Source organism: Oryzias latipes, chromosome 20 (assembly GCF_002234675.1).
Source record: "Oryzias latipes chromosome 20, ASM223467v1".
NCBI lineage: Eukaryota > Metazoa > Chordata > Actinopteri > Beloniformes > Adrianichthyidae > Oryzias > Oryzias latipes.
The window spans coordinates 2,284,371-2,310,763 of NC_019878.2; the positions used below are offsets into that span (position 1 = coordinate 2,284,371).

General features: G+C 42.9%; 1 protein-coding gene and 1 long non-coding RNA gene across 2 annotated transcripts in view; both read left to right on the forward strand.

The window, feature by feature from the left end:
- Positions 1–26,393, forward strand: part of LOC105353610 (hemicentin-1-like) — a 703,897-nt gene that overhangs the window by 55,520 nt on the left and 621,984 nt on the right. The window contains exons 6-8 of the mRNA XM_023950035.1: positions 9,025–9,342; positions 10,034–10,300; positions 18,788–19,105. Coding sequence (XP_023805803.1) covers positions 9,025–9,342; positions 10,034–10,300; positions 18,788–19,105 — 903 coding nt within the window. The remainder of the gene's footprint in view (positions 1–9,024; positions 9,343–10,033; positions 10,301–18,787; positions 19,106–26,393) is intronic.
- LOC111946610 lies at positions 701–4,681 on the forward strand. The gene is made up of 3 exons (XR_002872333.1): positions 701–1,594; positions 1,676–1,920; positions 4,634–4,681. It is a non-coding gene; the product is annotated as an uncharacterized LOC111946610 (long non-coding RNA).

A 26,393-nucleotide genomic window follows, 5' to 3' on the forward strand; every position in this document is an offset into this window, starting at 1 on the left:
CAACAATATATAAACAAAAAATACAAATCCCTCGGTTTGGCTGTCAACGGAGGGGGCGTGGCTAAGACGCCGCTGCTGCTGAGCTGCTGCTGGGCTGCCGTGAGTAAGCGGTTCTATGTATGTGTATGCGTAAAACTACTGATGACCAAGTGTGCACCCGAGGTCTAAACTGTAAAAATGAAAGGTGAATTGTAAGAAACTATGGTTTCACAGCGAAATGTTTGATTGTGACGTGGACGCGCGCACCAACAGGTGTGGGTGTGTGTGTGTGTGTGTGTGTGTGTATGTGTGCTCACGGTGTTCGCTCAGCCCGAGAGACGGAGCCGCTCCGTCACAAGCACTGATTGTAATTTCAAAGCATTTTATTCATACTTGTAAATTCTCAAACGTGAAACCTCACATTAATGGATTACTCAACCATCTCAACCTATTTTTCTAAATATTTACATTACATGAATCATAAGAATGCCCATACATGGTGTAATTTATTTGATCCATTTAAACTTTTGTTATAGACCCTTGTTTTTATTGATTATTTTTTAATTTATATTTGTTTTTTTGTCTATATTTATCTCAGAATTTATATTGTTGTCATTGACAGACATGCCGTGGTTGTTTGTTGATTATTTGCTTCAATAAAAAATAAAAAAATTGGTGCATTCCCTGCGGGCGCCACAAGGGGTGCTCGCGGGCGCAACATTCATACATGTAGCAGAGAGTGAAGGATTTACACACTAGTCTCACTTTCAGTTTGCTTTTTCAGACTTTGGTTGAGTTTGATTTGATTGATCTCACAAAGTCACGATCTACCCACAGAGAAGCTGAAACTACGGAGACCGTTGGGTGCCAGTGGTTAAAAATTTTAAAAAATCTGATAAACTGTGCTCACAGATTACTAAACCGTGCGCACCATTTAGTAAACTGTGTGCACGGATAAGTAAACTGTGTGCACCGATTACTAAATGGTGCACACGGATTAATCAATTGTGCTCGTACTTTTAAGCAATTGTGCGCACACGCACATTTATTGCATGTGTGTGTCTCTGAGCAGAGCAGATATACTCTGTTAAGAATAGTTAGAAACAGAATAGTTAGAAACTCTCTTTTTTACTTTTTATTACACTAATGGTTCAAACTTAATTCATTATGCATGTATTATCATCTCAAAATTGTATTACATTTGAAGACAGCACAGCCAAAACCATTTTTCTCATAAGATTCCTCCAGCATCCTCCCCTTTTCATCTTTGTGTGTGCTGGTGCCTGTGCTCTGGTAAATGTCTGTGAGAACCTCAGAGAGATCTGACACTTGAAGCTTCCTGACCTTCGAGCATCTCCCTGCAACAACCTGTGGGTGTGATTTTCACACCATTGTCCAGTGTGTGATCCTTTGAATATGCAAATGCAGGGTTTATATTCCAAGCCCATCTCCCTGCCTCCGTTGTTCAGACTTTGTGTGCAGACTTTGCTGTTCACTTCGTCTGTAACCCTTCATACAATCTGATTAGTGCTGCTTGTGCGGAGTAAACTTCCACTGAAGATAATTTTTGCCTCTAAGTCATTATTAATTCGTTTCTGTGTGCAGGGAACTGTGGGTACGAACCTTTAACCTTAATTTTTACAGTCCTATCTAGAAAGACCAGTTTCCTCACAGACTCTTAGCTTCGTGTTTGCAGGATCCACTGGATTCAGATGACACCAACAGAGAAACCGGCCCACTCCTTCTATTACAACACAGACCAACTGCAGCGGCAGCACGAAGGATTCAGGGGCAGAACGTCTCTGTCCAAGGAGCAGATCTCCAGAGGAAACGCCTCCCTGCTGCTGTCAGGAGTGAGGGTTGAGGATGAGGGCAGATATAAGTGCTACAGCAGCGTCCTGGCAGGGAACCACGAGTCCTTCATCAACCTGAAGGCGTACGGTACGAGAAACCCACAAGTTCAGAAAACAAAAGCATGAAAAGGGTTTCAGGGGCATCAAATGTTTTTGGTTTATTAATTAAAAACTAAGTCCAGATAACTTTTTATAAACCTTTCATCAGTGAAACATCCTGAATGAATGACAGTCATCACAGATTTGCACAGAACAGACCGGATGAAGGAAATGTTTAAAGGGACTTTACAGCTGGAAGCAGTGATCCTACATTCTTTCATTCTGATTGAGCTGCCATAAAGCAGTGAGCCTGATTACAAAGCAACGACTGAAGGCTTATTAAAAAGAAAGCAGCAGCTGAAATTTAGCTGACTTCATCAGGTGAACTTTGGGATGAATTTATCATTTGTAAAAAGGTTGAGCTGATTCTTTAGGTTTCAGGAGTCTTTCATCTTGCAGTGTTGGAGGTTTGAGTGCTGCTGCACACAGGCATGCAGCTGATCTGCTTCATTCCACAACTACTGATAATGCAGTCAAGGTTGAGTTTCTGAGGTCAGCCAGTCGACACTGTTGGTGAACTGTTTCAAAGCAAAAACAACAACTCCAATGACATTTCAGGTGGAAGGAAGGACGGCTAGACTGTGTCTGTGCTCAACTGTTTGGCTCTGAAAGACTTTCACGGCTCTGAAGAAGGTTCCAGAAACACATCCATCTGCTCCTCAGTGGGCCGGCAGATTTTAATGAAACTGTCCGTCTTTGCAGGCTTTTTCTCCCCAAACCTTCCAAGAGATTTTGACCTGTTTGCTTTGGAGTTGAACCAACACTTTTTAAGATCCAAACAAAATATTTCAGCATTCTAACTCCCCCCTGGGGTTACGTATGTGATTTTGAATCAAATACAAAAACTCTGGTCTCAAAGCCAACATGTTTAATTGGGCTGGAGGTCAGGGCTCTGGGGGGGCAAATGGGGGGGTTTCCACCCTCACATAGTTTTACTGAAAGGGTGGGAAAATATTTTGACATCGATACAAGGGCTGGATCAGGAGCAGATGTGCGGAGTGGGAAAGAAATGAGGAAGAATTTTTTTTCTTGTGTGTGTGTGTGTGTGTGTGTGTGTGCGCATGCATGTGTGTGTGTGTCTGTTGGGCGGTTTTTTTGCTAGGTCTGGCGGTTTTTAGATGACTTTCGGCTGGAAAAATGTGACGCTATCTGGCAACGCTGATCAGTGAAATCCACGGAGTCTCATTCCAAACGTTTATGGCAGTAAAACTCCTCACTGCCTAAATACACTTTTCTCACACAGACATGAACATTTTCTCCTTTTCTCTTGTTTAAATTCTCAAACCTTCATAGAAATGAGGTCCAGGATCTTAGAATGAAAACAAAGATCTGATCGATCACAGATTTCTGTAGATCTGAAGAGCTCCACGTTTCTGTACAGGACAGGAGACATAGAGGACATTGATTGACAAGATCTCCAGCCAATCAGGACACAGAACAGGTTGCACTGTTTAAAAAAAGCAGCATAATGGCTCTAAAAGAATGAGCTAAACCAGGAAAGATGAACTTTGACGTAGAAAGGAAAGACTGTCTTCTGTTCTGTTTGAGAGATTTTAGAGGGTTTCAGATCGGGACACAGACTGCAGAAGGGGGAAGAAAATGTCACGTCTTGATCGTGTGGCCAGATTAAAAAACAAACAAACAAACATGGGTCTCTGCTATTGTTCAGTGGACCGGCCCAAACATGGAGCCGGGCCGGATCCAGCCCGCGGGCCGTAGTTTGCCCACCCCTGATCTACACTGGAGGACAGATCCTCTGATCCCTATGTCATGCTCTAATCTACATGTGTCAAACTCAAGGCCCGGGGGCCAAATGTGGCCCTCCATCTCATTTTATGTGGCCCGCGAGAGCATAAAAGTTTTTTATTTCTTAGAATAAAAATAAAATTAGTGTATATTTATTCATATTTGGGGGGAATCAGACTTGAAATATCGGACTGGGCAACTATACATTAGGACTTAAACACTGTCAATATAACCTAACCTGACAGACACAAATTTAAGAGGATTTATGCTAAAGTAACAAGCAAACATATGTTTTCTATTCAACTGTAATTGTCACTTTAAAAAGTTATAATACATAAATAATGAGTTATTTAACATTTAGGAGTAGTTACATTTATTTTTTATTACATTTAGCTATATGTATAAGTTTTATCTGGCCCTCCGAGGACAGCCACTATGCTGATGTGGCCCTCAGTGAAAATGAGTTTGACACCCCTGCTATAATCTATGGAGTAGAATACTGTGGTCAATAGTGTCAAAGGCTGCACTGAGGTCTAACAGGACCGGAATAGAAAGTAGTCCCTTTTCTGAGGCCACTAACAAGTCATTAGAGATTCTAACTAGAGCAGTTTCCGTGCTGTGGTGAGGTCTAAACCCCGACTGAAGGTGGCAGTAAAGCTGCATATCTACAACTCTTTCTAGGATTTTAGAAATAAAGGGGAGGTTTGATATTGGTCTATAGTTGGCCAAAATGTTAGAATCCAAACTGGGCTTTTTCAGAAGAGGTTTAACAACTGCATATTTAAAAGACTGTGGCACATAACCCGTTTCCAGAAAGGTATTTATCATTGTTAATATGGGATCATTAATTAGGGGAAAGGTTTCTTTAAAAAGTCTAGTGGGAATTGGGTCTAACAGAAAAGTTGAGGATTTGGAGGACGTAATAATTGATGCTATTTCTGCTTGATCCACAACAGTGCCGGAATTGTGCCGGAAAAATGAACCAAATGAGTTCTATCGCTAGAGGAGACGTCACGTGGTTCCTCATGGGAGGAGAGCACCGCCATCTTGGTGAGGTCAAGTCACTGCTGCATGCATGTGAACACAGTTTTTGCAAAATGCCAGTTCATTGTGGTGGTTTTCAACTGCCAAAATCGGAGAAGTGAGTCCATGAAGGAGGAAGGTATATCATTTCACAGGTAAGTACTATATTTTTTTTCTTTTAATGCTGCAGGGGCGTCATTAATCATACACATGTTGACATGCATGATGCTGCAGGGCTATTATCAACATGCTGCTGCATGATGTACGTATAATTTTCTGTTGACATAAATGTAAACATTATTTTGTTAAACCTGTATACAGCATACTAGGCTATTATAGTAATATAGATTTATACATTTCTGACTCAGTGACTGAACTTTTCTTGCAGGTTTCCAGTGGATTCAGACTTAAAGAAAAAGTGGGCCTTAAAAAGAGCTACAGTCTGGATATGTTCAAAACATTTTGTGGAAACAGATTTTGATAAGAGGCCAGACTGTTCACTTGAAACCCGACACCATAGCATCTGTGTGACACAAACTGATCACTCACATGAATCAGTAAATGTAATGTTTTTCTTTGTTTTTTTAGGGTAAATCTATTGTTGAATTTTGGACTTGTTGTTGACTTATTATTATTATTATTATTATTATTATTATTATTGTTATTTTTATTATTCATTAACTTATTATTCATTTATTATTATTATTATTTATTATTATTGATTTACTGTTGATTTGTTATTGTTAATATTATTATTATAATTATTGACTTATTATTGACTTTTTGTCGGGCTTTTTAAAATAATTTAAATTTCATGTCAAAGAGGTCTAAAACTTATAAATGTATTGAAATTATTTTTAAAAATTATTTGTAACAATTTCTTTATTTGTATGAAGTCCTGCAACATATATTTATTCAAGTTTGAGCTTTTAAAGCTCCTTGTATAACACTTCAATGTGGAAATGATGATGAAAAAAAGTAAAACAAAACAATGTTGTTAATGATGATTAAAAAAACGATGTAAAACAAGACAACGAGTTATGTTGTCTGTGAAAGGAGCTTGACACAGCAAAATACACGTCACATGAAGAAAATAAACACAGGGCAGAAACTTGAAAACCGCTGGATTTGAACCCGGACAATCCGAGTGAAGTCCGTGTAACTAGTCCGCTGAGCTATCCATAAAGTACTATTTAATGACGGTAATTCAAATAGGGGTCAGAACAATAGAAAATGTGGCCAAAGGTTCGGGATTCATTTGTTTTCACAGAGAATAGCGCAAACACAAAAGACATCTGAACCGTTGTTCGACGATGCATTTGACGCTTCATACGTCATCAACCACGTGATCTGCGCTAGTTGACACACGCCTCGAAACATTGTGCAGAACCACTGTGTTTCATGAAGGTGAGACAAGCGCCAAAGTGTCCGTGTCAAACGGGCCATCCCTGGGATTAGGGTGGGAACTCGGACACAGCCCTAAAGTCACGGAGAGCTTCCTCTGTGATGATGACGTTCAGGTTTGTTAGATGAGAAACTGTTTGGAGACATCATGTAACTCCTGGGACGATGCAGTTTCTTCTTTTTATTTCTCAGAAAACTTTGATGATGAACAAACTTTTTAGTCTTTTGTTTTTTCTGATCGATGTTTGGATTTTAACCAGAGGAGGTGAGTAAAACGAAAATCTGTTTGATTTCTTTTCTGGCTGAGTCTCCATCTGAACTCATCTTTTTACTACAATAGAATCTGTCAAAGTGAGCATTGCTGAAAAGATTTGGATCTGCTGTCTCAGTCCCGGGACTCACGGAACCGGGACTCCCGGGACCGGGAGCGGCTCTGGGACGGTGTGTGAGCTGGCTGATGATGCGGCTCTTGGGTGCAGCATTGATAGCCCGCACGGACCTCAGTGCGTCCAGGGCTACATGGAGATGGCACGCATTAGCCTCATCTTAACCCTTCTTCCGGGTCATATTTAGACCACCCTGCTGGGGGGTTGCTGGTTCCCCGCCTGTGATGCTGCATCTGGCTGTCTATGCAGCTTTTCACATGGGGGGGAGGGGGGGGGGTTGGTTCCAAATATCAACATTAACACATATTGCCTCATCTCCATCATTAAGGGGTGGGAGGCATAATGGGGGTCTGTGTGGGGTGGGGGGTTGATTTTAGTTTTTACTTTGTTGTGCTTGTTTTATGTTTCTGTCCTGGTGTTAAGCACTTATGTTCCATAGGAAAAGTGCTTTATAAATAAAGTTTGATTTGATCTAGAAATTTATGAGCCGAGTCACTTAATAATAATCCTAATAATAATAGAAGCAGCTTTAGAAAATCATCTGTGCTTTTCCAGACGCTCAGAGTTCTTCCATCGTCTTCTTCATTCACTCCTCATTCATACTTGGTGATGGTTGATACTCGCTCACCATCAGTAGCATGACGGACAAGTTTCCAATGGTTGATGATGTGATGCTGAAACAACTGCAGAATACAAGAACAGTTATTAATAACTCTTTCAAGAAAGAAAAACACAATGAAACACAATAAGAAACTCAGTCTAAAGACCCACTCCAATGAAAAGGGTCGTTTTTGTGTTTTTAACATGTTCAACCTCATGAAGAACATGTTAAAAAATTATGATTAAAGCTGGATTTTTTTAGGTTTTATTTAAATCTTGAATCGGGAGCAGAGGAAAATTTACCATTTGAAAAAACTTGTAGTTGTTGTTTTCAAACTACAATTGCTGGGCCACAAGCTCCCTGTTCTGCTCCATTCTGATCATCCACTGTCAGACCAATAGATCCATGAACGTCTTTGTTTTCCTGGTCTGAGCTGGAATCTGGATCAGAACTGGATGGCTGGATGAATACAATACTCATCACCATTTTTGTTTCTCCATTATTGTTAGCTTGGAGGTGTGAGGGGCTGTAAGATAGCGGGAGAGAGTGTAAGCAAATGGCTGATGGGAAATGGGGCAGGCTTACTTTGCGCTTACCTTCCCAACCATAACCCAGGTGGATTTTAATGAACTCCAGCTGCTCTGCAGAAACTATGTCCTAGAAAACAACACAGGTTTTTGATTTTGGCTAAAAACTGCATCATTATATAGATCAAAAGAGGATCAGAGTGAGACTTTAAATAAATATTTTATTTTTCATGCATCCAATACACCCATAATTTAAACTAACCATCTGAGCATAATACAGTCCCTTTCCTAAAATACTAAACTTTCACAGGATAAAGATTCAGGGTCATCTCTTTAATTGATTTAAGTATTTGTTTATCTTTTTATATAAATTGGGGTCCAACTCATCAAACCCACAAAAAACAGAAAACTGTGGAGAAATCACCATTTACTTCAGTTTTTACTAAAAGATCAAGACAGATTCTGATCACATGAAATCAATCAACAAGTAACGCACTTTTAAAATAATATGTCCATCTCCAAACCTTACTGGGCGGGGCCAGGTCCTGCTGGAGGATGAATTCTGCATCTCCATCCAGAAGCTCAGCAGAAGGAATCCAGAAGTCCTCTAGAACTTTCTGCTAGACTGTTGCAGTGATTCTGGACTGAAGACAGCAGAGGTTTCATGTCAACATCAACTGAGACATCTGCTGCTGCAGCTATGTTAACTCATGAGCTCATCAGTTAGAGATGATCCTGTTTGTCATTAACCCTTGTGCTATCCTAGGCACGTTAACATTGGGAGTTGGGTCATCTAGACCCACTAGACAGTGCGCTAAACCTTTTTTCTTCAATGATTTGTGATCTTCACTGGTGTCCATGGATTACATGAATCTTTCCACCTTTATCCATCTTTGTCATGGTAGGGAGAACATGTCAATGTAAGGGGGGGGGTCATCTAAGATAGCACAAGGGTTACGTTCACATTTACAACTAGCTGTTGTGTATTGATCTCCAAATAAGGAAAATTGTATTCTCATGTCTTAAGAAAAGTTTGTTTTCGTGTGATAACAAATTATTAAGTCTTTATATCAAGAAAACAAGCTGTAAAAAATATGAACAGAGGCTGCTGTTCTTATCTTCAGTAAATTAATTATTTGACAAAAGTATCAAAACCCATGAAAAGATTGAAATGAGCCTCCTTTTTTCAGATTTACAACAAAATGAATGTCTGATATGATTATAGGCGGTTCAAACATGCTTTTTTATTTTTATTACTAATCAATAAAGTTTTTACGGCAGATCTCTTACTCAAAGAAAAAGTAAAAAAACTAAAAGTGAAGAATGTCCTTCATTGAATCTCATCCTTTGAGAAAAAGTGTTTCTGTGCAGCTCAACATTGACACATCTGTCTCTGATGTTCACAGATGCAGAGGTCTCCTGTCAGTTTGGACAGAGCTGCATTTTACCCTGCAGGTTTACACCTGGAGATGATCTTGTTATTCACTGGTTTAAGATGACACCAACAAACACTAAAGTTCACTCCTACTATGACAACAAGGACCACCTGGAACACCAGCACCAGAGGTTTAGAGGAAGAACGTCTCTGTTCCAGAATCAGATCTCCAAAGGAAACGCCTCCCTGCAGCTGACAGGAGTGATGGTTCAGGATGAAGGACCATATCGATGTTTGACCAGCACCATCACTGAAACAGGAGAATTCGACATCAACATGAAGGTTTACGGTACGAGAAACCCAGAAAACTGGAGAAAGTCCAAATGTTTTAGCTCAGTTTCTCCCATTCAGTCCATCAGACATTCTTCAAGCTGAATGTTCCACAGTAAGTCATGAAATGAACTTGAATTCAGAGTTTAGACAGTAGTTCATGATCCAAAGTTCCTGATTCTCCTGAATCTGTCCCATTCTCTGATGAACAAATGTTCTGTGTCTCTGAAACTAAAAGCTTCTTGAAATCCTCCAAATCTTGGAGTCACTAAAAGGTTTTCTTTGTTGAAGCAGAGACGACTGCAAGAACAGAAAGATGTGGAAGCTCTGAAAGCTGAACCAGAAGTGATGAAGGAAGGACAGGAAATGGGAAAATGCAGACATTTGTTGACTTTACAGCTGGAAATCTATCAGAGAAATCTGTCATTAAGGCTGAAAATGTCCCAAAAGAAATGAACAACAAGTGAGAGATTCTGCAGAATTGAAGGAGGTTCAGCTCCAATGTTGAAGGAAATGAAGAAAGATTTCAAGCAGAGCTGCAGATTAGTGAGAGTGTGGATTAGAGGAGGACACACCTGCTGAGGATCAGTTCATCCTGAACCTGCTTAAAGCTGGAATTCTAGCAGCAGGAAGAGAGGATTGACTTTTCCACACAAACACTGATTCTACACTGCTGGAAGCTGAAATTCTACTTTTTCCACTTGTTGCAGCTCCACCTCAGAAGATCAACATGAAGCAGACGGAAAACCAGATCATCTGCAGCTCAGATGGGATCTATCCTGAACCTGATCTCAGCTGGTCCATCAGTCCTCCATCCAGCAGAACCTTCCAGAACACAACCAGAGTCCAGAAGACTGAAGAACTTCTTTACAACATCCGCAGCTCTCTGACTCTTTCAGACCGTGAAGATGACCTGGACTACATCTGCACCATCAGCACTCCATCAAACCAGAGGAGAGCTTCATGGAGGAGAGGACGTGAGTGTTCCAGTTCATCTGGAGACATCTCTGTCTGATCATGGCAGAACTTTCCAGAATCAAAGACCTTGATGTTCTTTGTCACTGTGGGACTGTTTCTGCATGCAGACCTACAGGATCCTCCAGGATCCAGCAGACTATGGAGGATTCAGCTCTGAAATGATTTCTTTCAAGTCTTTCAAAGTGTCATTCATGTCAATATGGAGGCAGGAGGCTGTGTGCAAACATCACAGTGTCTTTGCTTCAGGCTGTCAGACATTTGGACTGGATGTTTTATTTCATGACGAAACTAGTTTTTCTGTCAGAGATCAGAGAAATCGCTCCCATGTTCCAGACATCCAAACGTGATCAACATGAAGTCTGTCAGAACTCGTCCCGTCTTTGTGATTGGGTTTTACTTTGAAACTTGCAGCAACATTTAGATTGAGTTCACATGAAAACATGATGCTGAGTAAGAAGTTACCAAAGACGGCAACGTTTAGCTGCAAATGTTTCATGTTTTTTACAATTTTAACGAAAAAAAAAATCTCCTTTTTGAACTAAAATAACTGTTTTCTGTTTCAGACAATTCTCATGTCCGCATCATCTTAGGCTACGTTCACACAGCTGGGCTTAATGCTCAATTCCTTTTTTTTTTTTAATCCGATTTTTTTGCAAGGTCGTTCACATTTCCAATTTAATCCGAACTTTTGTGATCTCCTGTGTGACCGTGAAATGACCCACAATTGAACCGCATGCGCAAAAGAGGACTCAACAGTGAACGACGTCACTCGTTTGCGGAAGTAGCTAATGTTAATAATGGGTGTCAACAACAGTGTTGTCAACAGCGGAGCTCTTTTTGTATTAATACATTTATCTTCACGAAGAAACCAGCACAATAAAATTCTTATCATTTTAAGAAGGCATTGGAGCCAGGGTCGTCTGTACCCACTGTTGTGGAATGAGGATGTTTATGTGCTGCGGCCATGCGCGCGTGTGTGTAAAAGAGAGGAGAGACCGCGTGCAGCGAGGTAGAGAATGGGGGGGGGGGCAGTGGGGGCGCGCATTCATGTTGTGTGTTAGGGAGGAAGGAGAACGGTAATAAAACAAGGTTTCCCCCAGAATAAATGCTATTGACTCTTTATTAACCCGTTATGGGGAATCTAAGGGTTTGAACGGGGAAGTGAACCCCGGAGGAAGATCCGCGCTTCTGATTACGGTCGGAAAGGGAGAAAAAAAGTCAGCGCGGGGAAGGTTCAACACCATGATCGGCCATTTAGCTAGAAATCTTTTCAAAAACTGCCCGGTTGTGATAAGAGCCCTTGAGTTTGGCCTGAATAGAGCTGTCACCCCAAATATGAATCCAATCGGTGACCTCGCTTCCCTTCCACTGACTGGTCTCAGCAGCATCGTCCGCCATGGTTGATATTTACGATCTCGTTTCCGCCTACTTCAATGCAGAATTATGACGTTTGTAGCGTATCGATGCAATCGGGTTGGATTTATGTGGCCTTCCCGGTCAGACGGAGGTCGCATTTTAAAAGATCAGATCTGTATCGGATTCAGAACCACATACCCAAGTGGCCTGGGTCGCATTTGAGAAGATCGGATCTGTGTCGTTCATGAAAAGATCAGATACAGGTCGCATGGGGGCAAAAAAATCGGAATTGGGTCTTTTGAGTCTGCGGTGTGAACGTAGCCTTAATGTTAACAGTTAGTGGGATCTCTGCTGTTGTAATCGCTCTGCTGTTTTTCTGCAGAAGAAAAATCGGTAAAGTGCCTCAAATCTTGCTATTGTTTAGTTGTGGAGGAAGTTGTTGTAGATCAGTGATTTTCAAAATAAAATTGAGGAAGTGAGAGTTTTTACATTTAGGACTGCTCTGTGTGAGGATGACATGTAGGTTAGTTGATGAAGAGCAACAAGAAGATGATTAGATTTTTTGGATACACGACCACCGCCGGGCGGTCCAGAATGCCGGTCCGGGTGAGCCCGATAGAAATCCTCAAGGAGGGTATGGTCAAGGATGAGGGAAGGGGAGATCCAGGACCGTTACTCTGGACTGTAACCAGTGACGTGCGGTGAGGTTAATGGCTGGTGAGGCACTGACGTCATCAGTCAGATTTACAAACATATGAACCATGAATATAAATAACTGAGTAACTTATTCACCATTTGATTGACAACAGTTAACGTTTTGTTTAAAATATAATTTCAACATGTTTTTTTTTTCATATACAAACTGCAGCATAGAAAAAAGCACAAACGTTATTATCGTCTTACCTTTAGTTGTAAATAAAGTCCATACGCCGCTCCTTCTGAAGAAAATGACTTGCCGCTTGCTATCACTTCTTCTAGTATTTTTAGCGTCATAATCTCAGGGCTCACCGGCGCCCCCTAACACGAGGCACGAGAACTGCAACATGAGGCACGAGAATGTCTGGCCTCACCCAGCGGCTTTTTCGCCGTCGTTTAGCGCTCAGCACAAGAAACACGTCCCTCACATACAGTTATTTATAAAAACAAGCACTGTGCATCATATACATCTGCTAAATTATTTAAACTCAGCTCATATAGTACAAGTGATTGAACCGACATACAGAGAGACAGCAGTACCGTCTGACTGCATAGGTATTGCGCAATCCAAGGTGAGGCTCAGCGGGCTGATGCCTCATCGCAGGTCACTTAGTATCTGAACGGCAAATGCGGAAATTCAGCGATTTTGAAAAGAAAAAACACCCAAAAATGGTACATTTAAATGGAAAATGACCGCAAAGCACAACTTACTGATTAAATATAATAATTGAATTTATTTTTTCTCTTTTCTTCCCATAATGACAGGTGAGGCTGTGCCTCACCTGCCTCTCCTGACTGCACGTCACTGACTGTAACCCTCCCAGTCCACCAGGAACTGAAAGCCACGACCACGGCACCGGATGTCCAACACCCGGCTGACTGTGAAGGCAGAGGCGCCGTCGATGACACGGGCAAGTGGAGGGGAAGCGGACGGCGGGCACAAAGGGAACTCGCTGACTGGCTTAATCTGGGAGAAACGTGAAAAGAAGGATCTACCTTGAGAGCAGTGGGTAACCGGAGGTGGACACAGGATGGGTTGATGATTTTAGTTGATGACATAGGGTCCAATATAGAGGGGAGCCAGCTTCCGGGAGGTAGCCTGGATGGGGATATTCCGCGACGAGAGCCATACCCTTTGACCAGGCTGGTATGTGGGTCCCACCACCCTGTGGCAATTAGCAATAAGGCAATTACAGTCCTTGGTGCCCAGGAGAGCAGCCTTGGTCTGGCGCCAGATGTTTTGGCACTGTTGGAGGTGATGCTGGATTGAGGGCACTGCCAAATCGAGTTCCTGTGACAGAAACAGAGGTGGTGAGTACCCAAGGGAGGCCTCGAAGGGAGACACCCCGGTGGCAGAAGACGGATGAGTATTATGGGCATACTTGACCCACACCCGAAACCTGGACCAGTCCGCATTGTTCTGGGCTGCCAGACATCGGAGGGCCGCTTCCAGCTCCTGATTGGCCCTCTCTGCTTGGCCGTTGGATTGAGGATGGTATCCGGATGTGAGACTAGCTGTGGCTCGCAAGGTGGAGCAGAAGGCCTTCCACACTTGTGACATGAACTGAGGGCCGACACAATATCTGAGGGAATGCCAGTATGACGAAAAACGTGACTGACCAGGATGTAAGCAGTTTCAGTAGCAGTAGGTAGCTGGGGAAGGGGAATTAATTGAGCAGACTTTGAGAAATGACCGATAATAGAAAAATAACTGTACTGCCATGAGAGGGAGGAAGTCCAGTCACAAAGTCAATGGCGATGTGGGACCAAGGACGACCAGAAGTGGGCAGAGAGTGAAGATGACCAGCGGGAGGTGAGTTGGATGTCTTGGAGCGGGCACAGGTGGTACAGGCAGCGACATATTCACACACATCCTTCTCCATGGAGGGCCAGAAAAAACATTTTCGGAGAAGATTGAGTGTTTTACGGACCCCACCAGGTGAGGACGTCCGATCTGAGGGAGGATGGTACATAAATAGTTCCTAGAGGACATGGCACATGATTGGGTTCCTCACCTTGGGCCTGTAGAACCCTGGTTTCAATGTCCCAGGTGAGGTTCCCCACAATGCAGGTGGATGGAATGATGGAGGACTTGGCAGGAGTTTCAGAAGGGTTATATTTCCGGGAGACAGCGTCAGGTTTTACGTTGCGGCTGCCGGGTCGGTAGGTGATCATGAAGTTAAATCGATCAAAAAACATACACCAGCGAGCCTGATGTGAGCTGAGTCGTTTAGCCGAGCATAGGTGAGCCAAGTTTTTGTGATCCATCCAAACTATGAAAGATTGTTCAGCCCCCTCCAGCCAGTGGCGCCATTCCTCCAGAGCGAGCTTGATCGCCAGGAGTTCCCGATTTCTCAAATCATAGTTCCGCTCTGCGGGAGAAAGTTTACGTGAAAAGAAGGCGCTGGGTTTTAGTTTTCCTGGGGATTCTTATCTTTGGAAGAGGACTGCACCAACACCCAAGTCGGAAGAGTCTACTTCGACAATAAATTGTTCATTGACATCGGGTTGGACGAGAATAGGAGCAGAGACAAAAAAGTCCTTTAAGCTTTTCAAAAGCAACATAAGCTGCGGGATTCCAAATGTAAGGTTTGATGGTCGAGGTGAGTTGGGTTAGAGGAGCGGCGATACTGCTATAGTTGCGGATGAAGCGACAGTAGAAGTTGGCGAAACCCAGGAATTGTTAAAGCTTCTTACGAGTGTCTGGTGTTTCCCATTTGGTGACTGCTTCAATTTTAGAGGGGTCGGGTCAGATGCGACCCGCCTAAATGATATACCCCAGGAAGGGGATAGTGGAAACATGGAACTCGCATTTTTCAGATTTGATAAAAAGCTGATTTTCTATTAGTCTTTTAAGGACGAGGCGGACGTTGTTTTCATGCTAAGCTAGGTCCCCCCGGCGGGGGGGCTGCTTTCCTGGTTGGGCTGGGGCTGCACTCTCTGTCCCCCCATGCCTCCCTGCTCTCTGGCTCTGGGGGCCCCGTGGCGGTCCTGCTGGCCCTGGCCTGGGTGGCGGATGTGATCGCCCGGGGGGCGGTTGTTCTCTATCTGCTGCCGTGTGGGTTTTAGGGGGTTCTGGTCTTGGTGTGAGGATGGCTGGGCACTCTCCTTCCTTTTTTTTACATTCCATCATCCATTTTAGAAGAACATGAACATTCACTTGAGCACAGGTGTTAGCTCACCTTTGCACTAATATTTTGCGCGATAAAATTCAATATTTCACACTAGTTGGTTTGAAGGCATAAGTATGCGTGTGTCAACAATATTTGTATTGTGTACATGTTGACATGTCTCATATTAATCACCCGTTCTGCTTACTTTCATCTCCACAATGATGAATACACTTCCAGCTCCGTCTTCCACAAAAAAGCACTGACCACACGGATTAAAAATAAAATGATGATGAACAGGCACTTCATAATATTCATAACATTAATAAAAGCACGTTTGGAAGATCGCCTCGTATATTACCGAGCTGCTGCATAAAATGTTTGTGGCAGCAGTTTGTTAACAACGGGACTCATTTCCGCTTACGGTATTTTCAACACTACTGCGCATGCCCAAATTATATATTAACACCAAAAGTGTGATCCATGTGAAGGCGGACTATTGCACCACTCAGTTCTTGGACTTGCTCGCTTCTCTTGATTTTAAACATGTCATGCAGCCGACTCACAACATGGGGCGCACTCTTGACCTCGTCATCAGTCATGGTTTACCTACCAGTGTGTCCACTGTTGTGGACCTGGCTGTATCTGACCATTACTGGGTGCTTTTTAACATAACTGGTTTTATAAAACAAGAGACATTTGGGAGAACAGTGAAGAAAAAAAAAATGGAAAAACAACTGGATCTGTTTATTAAATTTGCTCATTTTTTAAATGTGTTATAAAAGTATCGGATAGGGACTCGGTATCAGCAGATCCTCACAATCAAAGAACTTGAAATCAGAGAAGGATCAGGACATTTGATGGCTAGTCATGCCGCTATTTACAGCCTGGTGTTTTCTGATGCCTTTGGCTTGCCGTACTCTCTCACTCAGTCTGTGGGTTGCAGCTGTCAGGTTTGTACAGGGACGCCATCAACGTGTGGATGACACCGTCCACAAAAACCGCAGGGCTTCATCAGTTCCAGCCAATACGCAGAGTTTGAGAAACAATAATTCAACAGATGACAGCGAGCACGGGGTTTAGTCATCAGAAGGATCACCAATTGGGCGGAGTCTATCACCTGAGAGGCATCAAACGCAGGGATCCCAACCAAATGCCCCAAACTACAGATGAGCTCACAGAGCCGTCCAACCACATGTAAACATCCTCAGTCTGAGGTTCACTGGGTTCTCCATCTTGATTGTTTAGACCATTTCCTTTAGATTTGAAGTGAACTGTGTTCATATTTTTTCATGGCATCATCAATCAGAGCTGGAAAAGTAAAGGTTTTCTCAGCAGCAGTGATCAGTGGGTTTGCTTGGTCAGTGGCAGAGAGTGGGCATGTTCATCTAAAAATAGCAGAAGGGTTTAGGGTAACATTCATGGAGCAGAGAGTGAAGGATTTACACACTAGTCTCACTTTTATTTTGCTTTTCAGACTTTTATTGACTTTGATTTGGCTACGTTCACACTGCAGGGCTTAATGCTCAATTCCGATTTTCTGAAAAAATCCGATTTTTTTTGCAAGGCCGTTCACATTTCCAATTAAATGCCAACTATTGTGATCTCCTGTGTGACCGTGAAATGACCCAGAAGTGACCCGCATGCGCAGAAGATTACTCAACAGTGAACAACGTCACTCGTTGTTTGTTGAAGTAGTTAACGTTAACAATGGACGTCAACAACAGTGTTGTCAACAGGGGAGCTCTTTTTGCATTATTACATTCATTTTCACAAAGGAGCCAGCACAATTACAATCTTCTCATGTTAAGAAGGCCTTGGAGCCAGGATCGTCTGGACCCACTGTTGTGGAATGAGGATGTGTATGTGTTGGGGCTGCGTGTGTGTGTGTGTGTGTAAGAGATAGCGTGTGCAGAGAGGTAGAGAATGGGGGGGGGAGGCAGTGGGGTCGTGCATTAATGTTGTGTGTTACGGAGGAAGGAGAATGATTATAATAGAAGGTTTCCCCCAGAATAAATGCTATTGACTCTTTATTAACCTGTTATGGAGAATCTAAGGGTTTGAACGGGGAAGTGAATCCCGGAGGAGGATCCGCCTTCAGTCCCCCGGGCTTCTGACCACGGTCGGAAAGGGGGAAAAAAAGTAATCATTGCGGGGAAGGTTCAACACCACGTTTGGCCATTATGCTGAAAATATTTTTCAAAAACCGCCCGGTTGCAATAATAGCCCTGGAGTTTGGCCTGAATAGAGCTGTCACCCCAAATATGAATCCAATCGGTGACCTCGCTTCCCTTCCACTGACTGGTCTCAGCAGCATCGTCCGCCATGGTTGATGTTTATGTCCTAGTTCCCGCCTACTTCAACGCAGAATGATGACGTTTGTAGCGTAGAAATAACGTACGGGTCAGATTCATGCGGCCTGGTTAGACGGAGGTCGCATTTGAAAAGATCGGATCTGTGTCGTTCAGACTGTCATGAAAAGATCAGATGCAGGTCGCATAGGTGCAAAAAAATCGGAATTGGGTCGTTTGTGAACGGAGCCTTTGATTGATCTCACAAAGTCACGATCGACCCACAGAGAGGCTGAAACAACAACATGATGAAGTTTTTTCAGGTTTTGTTTCTTCTTAATGCAGCCTGGACTCTAGCCAGAGGAGGTCTATACTCTTTCAGTGTTCAGTCTTCTTTTGAAATAATTCAAATTTTAGTATTTTGTGTTAAAAACGTTTAAAAACATTTTGTCATAGTTTTTATTTCCAAAGAGGTCAAATGTCAAGAAGAAAAACTAAATGTTTTGGTGTCTGTTCCTTTGAGAAAGTTGTCAAAGTGTGTTTGCGACAGAGTTGTTTCTGTTCAGCAGTCAGTGGTTGTAAAAGCTTAACTTGTCAGAAGTCAAAGTCACTCTTTCTATGACTGCATGTGGCCATATGGAAAACTCTACAATCTCAAGAGAATATGTTTTGTTTTTTATTTTATTTCAATGTGCCTTTAACAGAAAGTACCAAACAGTTTCTGAATTTTTTTCTAATTATAGCTCCAGAGCTTTTTCTTTGACGAGGCCTAAACCTTTAAAAGATTGAAAAACTATGAAAAGATTGAAATGAGCCTCAATTTTTCAGATTTATAACAAAAGAAATGACTTGGCTGTTCAAACATGAATCTTTCCTTATTACTAATCAATAAAGTTTGTAACGGCAGATCTCTTACTCAAAAAAAAGTTTAAAAAAAGTAAAAGTGAAGAATGTCCTTCATTGAATCTCATCCTATGAGAAAAAGTGTTTCTGTGCATCTCAACATTGACACATCTGTCTCTGATGTTCACAGATGCAGAGGTCTCCTGTCAGCTTGGACAGAGCTGCATTTTACCCTGCAGTTTTACACCTGGAGATTATCTTGAGATTTACTGGGTTCAGCTGACACCAACACAGGCTGGATTTCACTCCTACTATGACAACAAGGACCACCTGGAACACCAGCACCAGCGGTTTAGAGGAAGAACGTCTCTGTTCCAGGATCAGATCTCCAAAGGAAACGCCTCCCTGCAGCTGACAGGAGTGAAGGTTCAGGATGAAGGATCATATAAATGTTTCACCAGGACCATCACTGATGTAGGAGGAATCTACATCAACATGAAGGTTTACGGTACGAGAAACAAACCCAGAAAACTGGAGAAAGTCCAAATGTTTATTTTATTTTTTTTACTTTATTTTTTAAATATTTTTCTTAACACAAAATACAGTTGTTCCCGGTTAAAAACAAAAGCAAAAACAAAGACAGACAGAAGTAGCGGGGTGCAACTAAAACCTTGTTTCAAGACCGGTCCGAGGAAGCAGAATATTGTTTCCATTCCTTCCATCGATGTTCAAGTTTTTGTGTATCTAGCCTTAAGTAATGCGTTATCTTTTCCATGGAGAAAGTTTCCTCCATAATGTCTCTCCATTGCTGCTGTGTCAGCATTTCATTTCTCAGCCAGTTTCTTGTTATTGCCTTTTTACAGGCTAGAATCTTCACCTTTAAGAGGTACTTGTCTTCTGGTCGAATGACGTCCGCCGTTAGGCCAAAGTACAGTCTCTGTGGGTCAATGACTATCTCACATCCTAGGATATCCCGAAAGGTTTTGACCATATTTTCCCAGAAAGGAAAAATATTTCCACATGACCTTCTGGTCACTTCTAGTAAGAGGTCACCACAGTTTGGTTTTTCTTTTTTGGCTGAGATTTATCGTTCATGCACAAGAGACACTTCTTTACCGACATAATACTGAAATGTTCAAGCAAAGAAATCATCTGGTCAAAGTCATATCTTCAACCCAATACTTGTCTGCGCATACTTGGTACTGCCCCAAAATCTCCTTTCTGCATTTGCCACATGGTATACTTGTAGCAATCAACAAAGCGCACTCTGGCATTATTGTTCTTGTACTGACTAATCACCTGGCATATTGCCCGTTTCCCTTTGCCAGGTATGGGAGCTTGTCAAAACGGTATTCCTCTTTCGCCTTCTCAGCTCCCGCATGTACCTGTGCGAGGTTTTTTTACTGATTCTGGAAGCTCCCAGTGAATTTTGCCTGGTTGAAAGTTTGATGCAGTTGGCAACAACAAACCCACAAACATTGGAGATTGCAGGAAACCTGTCAGTCCCAACTTGATCCATGCGCGTGCCCTTGACATCAAAGTGTAAATGCCGCATGATATCTTTGAAGTGGTTTCTGACCATAGTTTTTTTAGATCAGTGGATTTCCCATTTTCGCCAACCATCTTGCATTTTGCGTTTTGCATGGATGGAAGTTTTATCCCCCCTTCACAAGGAGGATGGCAATGAACCCCATTAGTTCAGGGAGGGCCATGAACCAGCTGTCATCTTCTGTCTGACATTCATGCTGAACAACACAGTCCCGAATAGTCTGAAGCATGTTCAGAGTGAGGAAACACAGGAAACTCTGTAAGCGAGTCGACACCGTACTTCTGACCAAAGCAGTTGGCTCTTCCTCAGCAGTGTAACATTCAATTGGGCTGTGATGAAGAGGCCTCCCAACCTTTTCTGAATACCACATCATCCCATCTTTTGTTTTTTCTGTTGGCACAGTATGTCTCCTCTCTGTCGTCCTCTCTGCCTGATGGCAGTGAAATCTCCTCATCTGTGATCTGATTTCTGAGATCTGAGCAATGAAAACCTTCAGTAATGTAAAGATATATGTTGTTTCACTTGTTTATTTTAATTTTTTTTGTTTTTTGTTGAATTCTAGTTGAAACTATAAATTCCAAAACATGTCAAATAGGCCTCCTTTGCCTCCCCAGTCCAAGAAACATGTGGTTAAATTAAATTACTCTAAATTTCTCCTAGGTGTGTATGTGAGTGTGCCTGGTTATTTATCTATGTGGCCCTGCAATGGACTGGTGACCCATCCAGGGTGTACCCCTCCCCACTTTTACTTGTGACTACCTGGGATGTGCTCCAGCAGACCCCTGTGATCCTGACCAGGATGAGCAGGCACAGAAAATAAATGGATAGACAACTGCTAGAATCAGCAAATGAGAACAAGAGGTTCATGAAATCTTATTAAAAGAAATATCAGTCTGAGTCGAGCTAAAGGACTATCTCTTCTTTCACTTGACACACTGGGAGTCAAAGTTTGTCAGAGCTTGGAGGCTCTTTGGAAGCAGAAAAACCTCCCCCACCCTGATCAGAGTAAAGAATGTGGTTAGTTAGGACATGTCTTCATCCAGATGATCGGGTAGTTGGTGCTGCATTTACAAATGAAAGGTGGCTAATTGAAGGCTGTTGAATTAGTCATTTCAAGCCACCCAGCCATTTGGCTGTGCTCTGGACGCTGCAGGGGGAGTGTAAAATCCTGAGCGTTCTAGTGTTAATTGGAAATACCTGAATAGGTCAGCCGTATCAAGCTGAAACTCCCCTTGAGCCTTCCAAAGGACTTTAACATTTTTCTTTCTGTTAACCATTGTGCTATCCTAGGCACTTTAACATTGGGAGTTGGGTCATGTAGACCCACTAGTGACAGTGCGCTGAACCTTTTCTCTTCAATGATTTGTGAACCTTACTGGTGTCCATGGATTACATGAAATCCCGATGCGGGATAAATGCCCCCAGGTGATGACGTCAGACCTCAGGGAAGAAGGCAGGTATAGGGTACCGTTAGGACAGGGTGTGTGATTTGGTCCCTGGATTCGATTTCCCATGTGAGGACGCACACAAAACAGGTTGGAGGGAGAATGGAAGACTCAGTGTTCTCATCGGAGGAGTTGAATTGACGAGAGAGTGCGTCGGGTTTCACATTGCGGCTGCCGGGACGGTAGGTGATGGTAAAGTTGAATTGGTCGAAGAATAAGCACCAGCGGACTTGTCGGGAATGAAGTCTTTTAGCAGAGTGTAGATAGGCAAGATTCTTGTGATAAGTCCAGACTATAAAGGGTTGAGCCGCCCCCTCCAGCAAGTGACGCCCTCCTCCAGGGCGGGTTTGATGGCCAACAGCTCCCAATTTCCAGTGTCATAGTTTTGTTCCGCTGGGGATAACTTCTTGGAAAGGAAAGCACATGGTTTGAGTTTGCCTGATGTGATCTCCCTCTGAGACAGTACTGCGCCTAATCCGGAGTCAGAAGCATCAACTTCAATGGCAAGCAGGATCTGGTTGGATAAGTATGTGTATTTAAGTGTGTCAAAGGAGTTCTGAGCTTCAGTAGACCAGTCATATGGTTTAGCAGGTGAGGTGAGTTTGGTTAAAGGTGAGGTAATTTGACTAAAGTTTCGGATAAATCAGCGATAGAAATTTGCAAACCCTAAGAATTGTTGCAGTTTTTTCCTGCTAGCAGGTCGTTCCCATGTGGAAACGTCCTCAATTTAGGAGGGATCTGGGCGTATACAACCGGGTTCGAGAATGTAACCTAAAAAAGGACTTGAGGAGACGTGAAACTGACACTTTTCAGCTTTTACAAATAGTCTGTTTTCCATCAGGCGTTCTAACACGCGTCACACATGAGTTTTGTGCTGTGCTAAGGATCTCTTCGAGATAAACGAAAACAAAACGATTAAGAAAATCTCGAAGAACGTCATTGACGAGACGTTGGAAAACTGCTGGGGCATTAGTAAGCCCGAAGGGCATAACTAGATATTCGAAGTGCCCCTGAGGACTGTTAAACACAGTTTTCCACTCATCCCCCTCTTTGATGCGAATGAGATGGTGGGCATTACGCAGATCAAGTTTGGAGAAAATGTAGACCCCTTGAACAGAATCAAAAACAGAACTGAGTAGAGGTAGTGAATATTTATCTTTGACCGTAATCTGATTTAATTCTCTATAATCAACGCAGGGACGTAGGGTCTTCTCTTTCTTTTCGACAAAGAAAAATCCTGCTCCAACAGATGAGGAAAAAGGGTGAATGTGGTTGTTGGCGAGAGCCTCTTGGAGGTAACTCTCCATAGCGTCCTTCTCAGGAGCCGATAGGTTAAACAACCTCCCTTTAGGAAAGCTAGCTCCTGGAAACAGTTTGATTGAGCAATCATATGGTCTATGAGGGGGTAAGGCTAAAGCTTTGGATTTGCTGAAAACCAGTTTTAAGTCATAATAACAGGAGGGGTCCTTCGTCAAGTCAATTTCTTCTTTTGGACAGGAGGGGCAGAAACGTAGGGAACAGCAGATTGAAGACAGTTAGCCATACAGAAAAAGCTCCATTTAGTAATGAGTCGTTTGGACCAGTCGAAACTGTGGATTGTGTAATTTGAGCCAGGGAAAACCTAATACAACAGGATTCTGGGAAGTCTGCATTATGTAGAATTGAATTTGTTCATGATGGTTACCAAAGGTGATGAGTAGAATGGGTTTAGTACGATGAGTGATTCGAGACAGATGTTGTCCTCCTAATCTGGCAGCTTCAACAGGAGTGTCCAAACGTTCTGTGGGAAAAGCCAGCTGTGACACCAGGGGCCTCATTTATAAAACTTTGCGTAGGATTTGCGTCAGAAGTGGCGTACGGATGAAACATAGGATGTGCGTACGCACAGTAATATTCGGAGTTATAAAACCGAGCGCACGCACATCCTACGCATCTTTCTCTTAATAAATCACAACCAATTCTAAATGCTGCGCAGCTTTTGCGGCCTCGTGACACGCCTATAGTTGCCCATAAATAGTCCGTGAAACGCCCACAAATGAATATTCATTGATTGCGAAACCATGGCAAACACAGAGAGAAAATTAAAAAAACGTAACTTCACTCAATGTGAAGTAGAAGTTATCGTTGGCGAGGTGGAAAAGAGGAGAATAATGTTGTTTGGAGGGCACAGTGTGGGCATTACTAATGCCAAAAAGGCACGTGAGTGGCAGACGGTGGCAGACGCCGTAAATGCTGTAGCCTCACAACCTCGGACCGTGGCCGAAATAAAAAAGAAAAGGTCGGACATCAAAGTCAAGGCAAAAAAACGTCTAGCGCTGAACCCCCCCCACACACACACACACCCGTGTCTGCCACGGGTATGGGGGGGGGGGGGGGGGGGGGGACACCGGAGCTGACCCCTCCTGATGAGAGACTGGCGGCAATAATCGGGGAATCCCTTTTAAGTGGAGTGGTGACTGAGGCGCAGGGGGACACCGACGCGCCAGATGCACCGGGTGACACACCCCCAAAAGCCCGCGGAGGTCCAACAGGACGGCTTGAGGAAGTCGGAACCGGCTCATAAGCCAGTCGTCCTCGTTTGCCAGCAAGTCTCCTTGCTGTCTAAAGATGCGTTCACTCCAAATTCTTCCATTTGCCACATCTTCTAAGAGCGCAAGATCAGCCATTGTGCGTCATTACGCATTGTGATGGGGCATTTTATTTCCCTCCATTTAATTACATCTGACAAGCTACAGATGTCGGTAATAATCGACGTGGAAATGGGAAATTGATCAGCGCAAATGTAATTTCTTGTTGCTTTCTGAATGGTTGAGACATACGCCATACATTGTTTTATCAAAAATAAACAAACCAAAGGCATATGCATGAATACCATAATTCTGTAGCTTATGAAGAAATGTTTTACTATGAAAACAACTTTTCTTAGTGGACAATTAATGCATCTCTCTCTATCTATCCATCTGTCTGTCTAATTGCACCTATATCTGCTCCGCCAGACGGACACATTGACGGGAATGTCAGTTTTGTACATTATTTCGTTCTGTTAAATATATTATTTATGAGGATGAATTGCACAACATGCCAATATTGCAGAACATATTTCACTTTTCTTTTTGCAAATATGTGTTCATTTGAATTTCTGTTGTAATTTTCGTTTGATTTTTTTTGTTTGTTTCACTGCTGATCGATCAAACGGGTGTTCGTGTAGGCTGTTAATTGTAAGACTTGCTTTGTGAAGTCTTCATGTTATTTCTGAGAGGCAGTATTGTCATTTTCAATTTCACGTGTTTCTTCCATCTGCCGACGGTGTCGCCGTTTCTCATTTCACCCGTTTTTGTGCGTTTCTCATTTCACCCGTTTTTGTGCGTATGCCTGGGTCAGAGCTTGCGTGAAGGACCGCACATTTTCCCGTCAAGTTTGCTTTTTATAAATCTCAACTATTGCGTAGAGAGTGGCGTACGCCTTCTTTTGTGCGTACGCAACGTTTATAAATGAGGCCCCTGATCATGGTCTACGAGGCTTTGTTCCGCGCCAGAATCCACCAGGGCTTGAAGTTCATGGTACTTGGTGTGGAGGCATAACTTGACAGGAATAAACAAGAAACTTTGATTAACATGATTATTATTATTATTAATTTTACCCACCCGCGGCCTGTCTTCTAGCGGGGGGTTCTGGAGTTTAAACGGAGTTGGCACTGGGAAATGAAATGGTCAGGTTTGCCACAATAGAATCATGAGCGTTCCTCCCTTGTTCTTCTGGTGTTAATTTTGAATGTCCAATTTGCATTGGATCATCCGAGGGGCTTTGAGGTGATTCCTGTATGGGTGAGGCAGAGGGGGAATTAAGTAATTGAGGAGTACGATTGGGGTTGGTATATTGTCTACATGACAAGCTAGTTTTTTCGGCTCGTCTTTCTTTCAGACGAGCATCAGAACGGAGTGATGCAAAAACTAACTCTTCAAAGGTAAGAGCCTCTGGTTGCAAACAAAGATGGTCTTTGATAGCTTCATTTAGGGATTGATAAAAATGCCTTTTAAGGCTTTGTCAGGCCATCCAGCTTCTACTGCCATGATTCTGAAGTCAATTACGTGATCGCTCACGGGGCGGTTACGTTGCCTGAAATTCAATAATCGACGGTTGGCTTCGTCTTCTTTCCGTGGTTGATCGAAAACCAACTTGAATTCTTCAATGAATCTGTTAATCGATAAGTGAAAGATGGGATTGGCAGATAAATAAGCCTGAGCCCACTGCATGGCTTTGTATCTGAGGGAATTAACTACCAATGTAATTTTGCTATGATCTGACTGGTAAAATCTGGGAGCTTGTTGGAATATTAACTGACATTGAAGTAAAAAAAACACTACAGTGTTCTACTTCCCCGTGGTAGGGCTCAGGTTGCAGGCGGAAGTTCTCAGGTGACGCGGCGGAAGTTGACGCCGCCATATTGACTGTTGACGGAAGTGGAGCGGTACTCACGGAAGCTGTAGCCATTTGACTAGTTAAGTCCATTAGATCTTGGGAAATATTGTCCATGTGACGAAACAGGTCATGCTGTGCAGATGCCATTTGCGAGAGGGCGTCAGCCTGACGGCCCAGGAGCACACCTTGTTGGGAGACCGCGAAACGTAGATCTTCCTGGTCAGCTGAGTCTAGAGGTTGGCCAATTCGTTCTGTCATGGCTGACAACGAAAATGGACCCAAATGGTGAAACCCGAAAAGATCCAGCTCAAAGCCTGTTGGCTATGAAGGATTTTATTGCTCTTGAGGATGAACGGGAATCCGTGGAGTTGGAGTTCCGCGGG